This window comes from Eriocheir sinensis, chromosome 5 (genome assembly GCF_024679095.1).
Source record: "Eriocheir sinensis breed Jianghai 21 chromosome 5, ASM2467909v1, whole genome shotgun sequence".
NCBI classification, from domain to species: domain Eukaryota; kingdom Metazoa; phylum Arthropoda; class Malacostraca; order Decapoda; family Varunidae; genus Eriocheir; species Eriocheir sinensis.
The window spans coordinates 26,019,954-26,029,657 of NC_066513.1; the positions used below are offsets into that span (position 1 = coordinate 26,019,954).

The 9,704-nt window shown below is 42.8% G+C and overlaps 1 protein-coding gene across 1 annotated transcript; it reads left to right on the plus strand.

Moving 5' to 3' along the window:
* The first annotated feature begins 1,242 nt into the window (after positions 1–1,242).
* LOC126985696 (uncharacterized) lies at positions 1,243–7,007 on the plus strand. Its single transcript, XM_050840851.1, has 5 exons — positions 1,243–1,430; positions 1,898–2,506; positions 3,884–3,928; positions 5,444–5,823; positions 6,098–7,007. Exons 2-5 carry the CDS (start codon positions 2,309–2,311, stop codon positions 6,144–6,146), a joined length of 672 nt encoding a protein of 223 aa, XP_050696808.1. The 5' UTR covers positions 1,243–1,430; positions 1,898–2,308; the 3' UTR covers positions 6,147–7,007.
* Positions 7,008–9,704: the final 2,697 nt, after the last annotated feature.

A 9,704-nucleotide genomic window follows, 5' to 3' on the forward strand; every position in this document is an offset into this window, starting at 1 on the left:
CCCTCCTTCCTTCCTACCAGCTTTAGGGAGAGAAAGAGAGAGGGGGAAAGAGAGAGAGGAGGAGAGAAAGAGAGAAGGGGAGAGAAAGAGAGAGGGGGAGAAACGGAGACAGAAACGGAGAGAGAATGGCAAGATGTAGGTAACAGGAGAGAGACATGCACGGGGAAAGAGAGACACGGGGAGAGATGGAGAGAAAAATGAGATGAGAGATACAGGGAGAGAAAAAAGAGATGAGAGATACAGGGAGAGAAAAATGAGATGAGAGATACAGGGAGAGAAAAAAGAGATGAGAGATACAGGGAGAGAAAAAAGAGATGAGAGATACAGGGAGAGAAAAATGAGATGAGAGATACAGTGTTACCGCCTCCATTATCCCCCAATTACCTAACCTTGGCACTGACGTAAGAGGGCAAGACTCGCAACCAGCCCTGACGTGTTCATTCTGGCACCCTTTTTGGCACTATTTTTGGCACTGTTTCCTGCTCCTCCCTGACCCGTTGCTTGGTCCAGCTTTTGTGTACTACTCGATCCCTTTTTCTCTCGTTCTTTCTTGCTCCATTTTCTTTGATATCTTATTACTGGCTCTTTTTGTTTACTTGCCTTTTTTGTATGTGGGTTTGGTTTCGTCTGGGGGCTTTTATTTTCGCATTTACATCGTGTTTATTTACTTATTTCGCTGTTTAGATGTTTTTTTAATGGTTCAGAATGTTGGTGTTGCTATAGTACTGCACTGTGAGACGTTCATGGCTATTAGAGAGAGAGAGAGAGAGAGGGAGGGAGAGGGGGAGAGAACGTAGACAGGCATAAAGAGGCAAACAGACAAAGTAGACAGACACATAGACAGAGAGTAACGACCTGTACACACTTTCAATTCTCTCGTCTGGCCTTGAAATAGCAAGTCAGAGAAAGAGGGAGAGAATGAGGAGATAGGAGAGGGAAGGAGAGAGGTATGGAGAGGAGGAGGGGGAAGTAGAAAGCAGGAGAGAGAGGAGAGAAGGGGGCACCTGAGCCACCCACCAATTTTGGCACCCGGCCCTGGCACTCAGACGCTTACGTGGCCCTGTGTGAGTGGTGTCTGTGCTTCCAACCGTATTGCTCGCTGATTAATGGTTCTCTATAGGCGCCTCACGCTCCAACGGTGGCGATACATTCATTTTTCCTCTCTACTCCATCATGAGCGTTGTGTGGGAGGCGGAGGAGGAGGGGAAGTGGCTAGCGGGGACGGGGGCGAAGTGAGTGTAGGAGGAATGTCGCTCTTGGCAGCCCTCACCGCCTGGCTGCGTGGTGCGGGTGCCGCCTTTTAGCAGGTCTCGCGGAAACGTTGGTCAGTGAGGGCGGGATGGCGGCAGCCACTTAACTTGCTACTTCCGTCCCTGTTACCACCGCGACTGTTATACTTACCTGTTACTGTTACCGTTGAAGGGGCCCAGGTGCACTTTTTACCACAGCCGAAGGAGATAGTTGTGAAAAGTGGCAATAAGGAAAAGTGGTATATTGCTCTTAAACACAGAAAACTTATTATATACAAAAGAAATTCGTAGATCAAAGATGAAAGCATAAACTTTTTGTACGCGAGACGAGCAAATATAATAATGCTAAACAAAGAGAAAAGTTGCGAAAGACAAACGTAGGTGGAGACGCCGAGGAATATAACGTCAGAAATAAATAAAACTGTTAATGAACTGAGTGAAGGCGAAAGAAAGAGAAAAGTGAGAAACCATTATTAGACAAACCAGGGAAGAGAAAATCGGAAATGTTGTGTTAGTTGGAAAATGAAATCACACAAACAGAGAGAGAGAATGAGTGGAAAATGAGAATATTCCGTTGACTTTGTTTGTCCTCGGTTGGTGGATTAGAAAACTCGCCTGAAATAACGTACGAATAAATTATTTTCTAGTTGCGTCATATTTGTGGAGGATATACGCCGTGATGGGGAAGACTTTATAAACAATTTTGAGAGACAGAAAAGAGAAAGAAAGGAATGAAAGAGTGAAAAGAAATATAGAAAAAGGAAATAATGAAAGAAATGGACATAATTAAATCAGAAAAGTATAGAAGAACCAATTAAATAAGCGGACAAGAAAGATAAAAAGAAGAAAAAGACGAAACAACACCAAGAAATAAATAAAAAAACACTCAATATATGAATCAAAACAAAACAAGTGGAGAAGATAAACAATAAGCAAACAACGACGGAAAAGGACACAAGGTAAAATAGACGAAAAAAAGACATAAACAAAACGAGGAAAGAGATAGAAAATAAAAGGAAAAAGAAGAACAGAAAACCATTAGTATCTTCACAGCGACGATGAATCCGCGGTCCCTTTTCGTGTTCCTCTTGACGCTGACGGTGACTTCGGCGGACAATGTGGAGCTCTTCTGGAACCTCTACGATGCCGTGGTGTCCGGGGGCCGAATCCTGCACGACGTGGCCAATGGGGTGGGCGCCGTGTCCAAGGCAATCCAGGCCATAGACACCTTTTTGGACGCCTCCGCAGCGCAACAGGTGGGTTTTTTTTTCTACAGCAAAGGAGACCGTTCAAGGGCGTAAAGAAAAAATATAAAAAAAAAAACGCTACTTACTGCTCCTGAATAGAGGTCAAAGGAGTGTCCAAAAAGAGAGGTCAATTTCGGGAGGAGAGGTGACCTGATCCCTGAGTTAAATACCTTACCATGGTTACCTGTTCTTGATTAGTTGATTGGATGGTGACTTGATTGATTGATAGACTTGACTGATAGATGACTTGGTTGATTGAATGATTTGGTTGGTTAAGTAAATTTTTGGACACCTTCGCAGCGGTACAGGTTAGCTAGTTCCCTTGATTTTTTTTTTTACCTGTTGTTGATTGGTTATTGGAAAGTGTTGATATGAATGATTGAAAGACTGATTGATGTACCTGACTTGCTTGACTGAATGATTTGGTCGAGTATCTTTCTTTATACCTTTGTACCGGCATAGGTGAACTAATTACCTTCATTATATACTTACCTGTTGTTGAGTGGCTGGTTGGAAGATTGATTAGTTGACTTGACTGATATTTTGGTTGATTTGACTGGTTAAGTGAGTGATTGATAGACATATGGATGGATCAGTGAGATGGAGATTAGCACCGAGGGGACGCATAGCTATAGTGTACGCTCTAAACTTAAATATAGTACAAGTTAATGAACGAAGGAATAGCTTAATGGGTGAATAGATACGTGTTCAGCTGGATTGGTTTACCTGGATTTGTTTACTTCATTTCGTCAGGCAAAAGGTTAGATACGAAAGCGTTTACGTCATTATCGGGCTTTTTTTTAGCGGGCTTTTCTTTTCATTGTTGTTTCCTAGAGGGCTTTTTTTATTGTTTCCTTTTTTTTGTGCCCTTGTGCTGTCTCCTTTGCTGTAAAAAAAAAAAATTAGCTAGTTCATTGATCGTGTGTGTGTGTGTGTGTGTGTGTGTGTGTGTGTGTGTGTTTAAACGAGACAGGAAAGTTATTTGATGATTGCATACATATTCACTGGAGTATCTGTATTATGTACGTATGTATGTATGTATGTGTGTATGCATAAATGTTTGCATGAGTGTATTTATCGGGCAGCTCCATTTTTGTCATCTGTTTGTGCCATTACCGGGAATAATTTGTCATACTCTTTTATGCGAATACAAATCATTAAACCTGTATCAAATAATGTGTGCAAATACTACTCTTTTTTTTTAGCTGCATCGAGCAGATAATAGCGCGCTGATATAAAAAAAATACTAATAACATAAGTAAATAGATAAATAATAAATAAAATAATGAATACCAACTAAAAATATCAATTCTTTTATGTTTGCAAATACCAACTATAATCACCAATAATTATTTGTCTATTTTCACTTTTTCTCTTCCCTGCCAGGTGGCCGAGCTGTTACCCCCCAAAGAAGAGAGCAACAGCAACCAGGTGTGTGTGTGTGTGTGTGTGTGTGTGTGTGTGTGTGTGTGTGTGTGTGTGTGTGTGTGTTTGGCTTCTTTAAAAAAAACTGACCTTGTTGATTTTGGAATAAGATGATGAATGTTAAAAGACAAATAGAAAAGATAAAAGATCTCCCAGGTTAGGAAGCTGATGAATGATAAAAAGATGGATAAATAAAGATAAAAGAAGGGCCAGGTTAAGGTGTTGTTAGCTTAGGATACATCAGCTGAGGTTTGTTTATTTTGCATTCCGCTATTCCGGTTAGTTCAGGCGACATAAATACTTACTGCGAGATTAAAAAGTCCTCTGCGATTCTGACCTGCAATGATACAATATTCAAAGTGATTTTCATTCATGACACCTCGATTTAATGATAATGAAACCGAGAAGCAAAATAAAAGTGATATGTAAAGCTGAAGTGTTGGTGTTATACGGTAATGTGAAGTTCAATAGCGTTACATGATACACAGTTATTTCAATTTATCACACCTCGATTTGATGACAATATAACCGAGAAAATAAAGAAAATAGTATAATATAAAGCTTAATTGATGGTGTTATGCGGTTATATGAAATTGCTTAGAGTCTTGATTAATTAGTTGATATAAGTAACGAGTTCAGGAGAGGTGAGAAGAGCCAGGTGAGTCAGGTTGTGCACAAACAATACACATGCTTCTGCCAAGGTCACTCATCCCCATTAGCTGAGAAGGACGACAGGTGCGAGGATATGAAACACCTGTATATCCATGGTGAACTGATATTCTCTCTCTCTCTCTCTCTCTCTCTCTCTCTCTCTCTCTCTCTCTCTCTCTCTCTCTCTCTCTCTCTCTCTCTCTCTCTCTCTCTCTCTCTCTCTCTCTCTCTCTCTCTCTCTCTCTCTCTCTCTCTCTCAGCATTGATTGATTGGCCTCCCGGAGTGCAATTTCAGGAGCGGTTTAAGTGATTGGATAATGAGATAATCGTGTAACTTGTTGACTGCCTGACACACCTGTGAACTGAGTGCACGTCTTCTGATTGGTGCACGGCGAAGTGAGTGTTGGGAAAGTGAGAGTGAGAGGAAGATTGTGAAGAGAGATTGAAAGGAAGAGGCTGTTGGAGAGAGAGAAAGATGGGTTGGTAGGGATAGCTAAGTAGATAGATAGATAGATGGGTAGATAGATAGATAGATAGATAGATAGGTTGGTAGGTAAATAGAAAGATATTCCTATATGCTAATGAAAAAGGACTCTAAAAGCATAATAGTATCTCCTGGCTTTTCTCTAATATATTAAGTCGTTTTAAAGTGAAAAAAATACGTACTTGACTCACTCTATTGGTCATTTACCATAGATCAACTGACGGCATATTCATCTAAAGCAATAAATCCGTTAAAAATAAACGATAAGACACAAAACAAACGTATTGAAAAGATAAGAGAGTGAATAATATATGGACACAAAATACTACACATAATATGCTTCCTTTGTCTTGCTTGCCATTGATATCTTTATTAATCTAACGCAGGCGGCGACGATTGAGGAGACAACGCCCGCCACAGCATCCTCCGCCGACGCCGCCACCCCCGCCGCCGACGAGGTACCAATTCCCAGCAGCTTCAACGGGTGTGGCGCGCTGGGGCTGCACATACGGGATGACACACTACCTATAAGCACCATGACGGACTGCTGCGGCGTCCACGACACCTGCTACGCCGCCTCCTGCAGGGCCAACAAGAAGGAGTGTGACGGGAAGCTTCGGACGTGCTTATTCTCGGCGTGTGATGGTCGGCCGGCGGACAAGATGCTGCAGAAGAGCTGTCGAGGCGCCGCTAAACTTCTGTTCTCTGGCACGATGGCGCTCTCTTTCCAGCAGTATAACGGAGCGCAGGACAAACTCGGCTGCATGTAAGAAGGAATCGAGTCTTTTTCTTCGTCTATTTCATTTTTGGGGGGTGTCTTAAGAGTTTGATGGTTGTTTTCGTGAGTTTGTTTTTTGTTTGTGGTTCATGGGGTTTCTTGTTTTGATGTGTCTTAATCTGTTTTCGTGATCTTGTTTGCGTTTTTTGGTTCACTGGAAAAAATAACGTCGTCTCCTAATTAACTTGCCTTTGGTGTGTGTGTTATTTTCATGTTTGTTTTTATGCTGAATATGTTGTTGACTCTTCCTCTTTGTCCACAGAAGACCGCCGCCGCCGCAGAAGTTCCTAAAAGGCGGGAAGAAAGGGTGAGAAAGATTACCAGGAAACCCAACGCTGGAACATTGATCTCATCTTTCCACCCCAATGTTTACTTTTCCGTCGAGAGATCCCGTTGTGTGAATCTCTCGGCAACAGGCAGGGAACTAAATAAGGGCCAAAATATGAAACATTTCGTCGCTCAAGCATACTCACTTTTGACATGGCTTTCCTGGGAGTTATGAGCCTTTCTGTGGGTAGTTTTACGACCCTGGTAGGAGACAAGGCTTCTGTACCATGGGCTCTAGAAAACACTCCTTAGAATCCATTTTATCCCTTTTTTTGGCCTTTATAAGTAATTGATGTGAGAGTCGGTAGCGTTTAAGAATACCGATCTAACCTTCCCCTGAGACTTGGTGTAAAATATTCTTACTTTAATCCATTATGACCTTTTGTAAACAGCTTGACCTGACCTGAACCATCTTACCTGGTTTGCCTTCCCTCCGACATGCCTCCAGGTGACCTCCCTTCCAAACCTTGACCCTGTAAACTTTCCAGGTCAACAGAACCCTTCTCCCTGGCAAGTCCCTCTCGTCATTCATCTTTACTCCGAACCCATTGTTACTTAAGTTCGATGGCCATTTACGAAGTTGAGAGAAAATAACAACCCTTCTTTTTATCTTCTTTCTTTTTTTAATTAATGAAATGTGATTGCCTATTCATGGCGTTTCCAGTATTGTGTTGTCCTTTTCCATTTTTCTTCAGCGTATTGTCATATAAGATAAAACGTGGGCTCGCGCGCTTCCCCGGGAATTTGTGGTATTGTCGAAATTGTCCATAAACTCGGACGGTTTGTATCACACTTTCGTTTTATATGATGCGCATTTCCTTTCAATAAATGTGGATGAAATTGAATTCAGAGTTTAGTATTACTGCCATAAATGAGAGAGAGAGAGAGAGAGAGAGAGAGAGAGAGAGAGAGAGAGTTCTCCCTACCCCTTTCTCTCTCTCTCTCTCTCTCTCTCTCGCCACATTCACGGTCTCCAGGTGGCGCCACGCTCGCCACCTGAACCATCTAACACATGCAAATGATATACTGCTTCCACCCTCGAATTTCCTTGGCCTTCACCAGCCTGTCCGTCCGTCTGTCTTTCTGTTTATCCGCCCGTTACTGTCAGTCTGTGCATCTTACTGTTCGTCCGTCGTTCCATCTGCCTATTGTATACCCTAAATGTGATTGCTTTCCTTTCAGAAACTATCGTGATTCTAGAACGAATTATATCAACCGTATCTCCTTTTTTTCCCCATTTGTTTCTCAGGATTTGGAAACAGAAGAGTCCCACCACGAAAGGGAACTCAAGTGGCCAGGGAATGGGGACAGAAGAGGACAGAAGGAAGTGAGGCGTTGTGCTCTTGTGATCTCGTGCCTGGATGTGATAGGAAAAGTCACCAACATGGACTGGGACGCTGTGGTGGGTGTGGGTGAGCAGGTGACGCTGACGTGTGTGGGCGTGCCAGTGGGCGTGGTGGGCGAGGCTGGGAACTGTGTGATGATGGCCCTGGTAGCTCAAGTCAAGCCCATGCGCTCATCTGTCAATCTCCTTTTACCCTGCCTCGCCCTGTGTGACGGCCTCTCAGCCTCCCTGAAGAATGAAGGGATGAAATGACGTCTCAAATACACCTTCAGTTTTACATCTCCATCACATACAAGTTTCTTAAGGAACACAAAGACGCATGAAGTCAATAAAAGGATCGTAGGAACACTGAAACGCTCCCAGTTGCATATTTTGTGGAGGCAAGACGAAATCGCTGCATCGTGAAAAGGAACACGTGAAAATCATACATAAAACTGTGGACCCCGACTTTCCCTGATCCGTCCACCTGCATGCCACGCCCACCTGTCAGCGAGCCCAGGTGAACAACATAAATAAAAACAGCAATACCAGGCCGGCTTGTCTCCTCCTCTCCGTCCTCTCCCTCGTCGCTTACACCCCCCAGATCGCTATTGTGTTTCCATTACAGCGGGGAATTAAAATGTCATGTATGTTTTATGTGTGTTTTTTGTCGTTGTAAAGTGTGTGTGTGTATGCGTGTGTTTGTGTGTGTGTGTGTGTGTGTGTGTGTGTGTGTGTGTGTGTGTGTGTGTGTGTGTGTGTGTGTGTGTGTGTGTGTGTGTGTGTAGCTCTAAATGGCTTCATAACTAAAACGTTGAGAGTTGAATTAAAACTGAAAACAAATAAACTCGGCGATTGTGTAACCCTCATAATGTAAGCATTTTTAAATAATCACGCATTCAATTTATTAATTTTTTTGTTATTGGGTCAAGGGCAGCCAGAGATACGCGAGTTACCCATTAAACGCGGCTTTCTCTTATGTGACCAACTCGTTTTCTTTGATCGGAAGCTAGAGCGAGAGAGAGAGAGAGAGAGAGAGAGAGAGAGAGAGGTCTCTCTCTCTCTCTCTCTCTCTCTCTCTCTCTCTCTCTCTCTCTCGCAATACAGAGCAGGATGAGATGGTACCTTTGATGTCTCCCTCGGGCTCCGGTACCGTCTTGATCTGGTGGTCGCATGATGGCTTCTTCTCATTAATGTTAGTCTCAAGATGATGTATTCCTCCTCGTCGTCAGCGGATATGGCAGTAGAAGCATTAGGGAGTGATTGCTGGAGAGGTAAAAGGGGGTATGGGTGCGTGTATATAGGCGGTGGTTGTGGTGGTTGTACTTAAGGTGATTGTAGTAGTGGTGGTGGTGGTGGTGGTGGTTAGGGTGATGGAAAAAGGAAATATAGTTCAGGGCTTCTGGTATAGCTGTTCGTGACCTCAGTGCTCATCTCCGTCTCATTGATAGAAATAGTAAGTAAAGTTTGTGGCTTATAATATAGTTGTGCGTGACCTCGGCGCTGTCTCCGTCTCATTGATAGAAATAGTAAGTAAAGTTTGTGGCTTATAATATAGTTGCGCGTGTCCTCAGTGCTCATCTCCGTCTCATTGGTCTAAAATGTAGCACTATAATAATTGTAGTGTTAGTACTAGTATATTTAGATGTAACACCAACAATAACAACATGAACAACATCACTAACAACAACAATAGGGGAAATAGCATCAGAAACAACTAAGAACAATCAACAGCAATTAAAACATCAACAACTACAGTGAAAAAACAATATACCAACAGAAAAAAAGCATCAACAACAACAAATACAACACCACCACCAACAACACCAACACCAACAGAAAGAAGCATTTCCGTCATCATCAGTATCAACAACAACAACAACAGCAAATACACCAACACCACCAACAACACCAACAACACCAACAACAAAAAAGTATAAGCAACAGTAATGGAGCTAGGTGTAGGAAATAAAGCTCCCGGGCGGCGTCCAATACCAAAGGTCTATTAAAAAGTTTGAAAAGCTCCATATGTCAAGAGAGAGAGAGAGAGAGAGAGAGAGAGAGAGGGAGAGAGAGAGGGGGGGGGGGGGGGAGTCGTAATGTCGGAAGATGCAACTCTGCTGTGCATTCATAAGTTTAAGTCCTGCTGGGAAAATTACGGAAAATAAGCGTATTAAGAGTGCCTCAATTTCAGTAATAAGAGCCACGAGAGACGCCG

Coding starts and splice junctions, on each gene's coding strand:
- LOC126985696 (XM_050840851.1), top strand. CDS start 2,309: ATGAATCCGCGGTCCCTTTTCGTGTTCCTCTTGACGCTGACGGTGACT. Junction 2,507..3,883: donor ACGCCTCCGCAGCGCAACAG/GTGGGTTTTTTT, acceptor CTTCCCTGCCAG/GTGGCCGAGCTGTTACCCCC. Junction 5,824..6,097: donor CAGGACAAACTCGGCTGCAT/GTAAGAAGGAAT, acceptor CTTTGTCCACAG/AAGACCGCCGCCGCCGCAGA.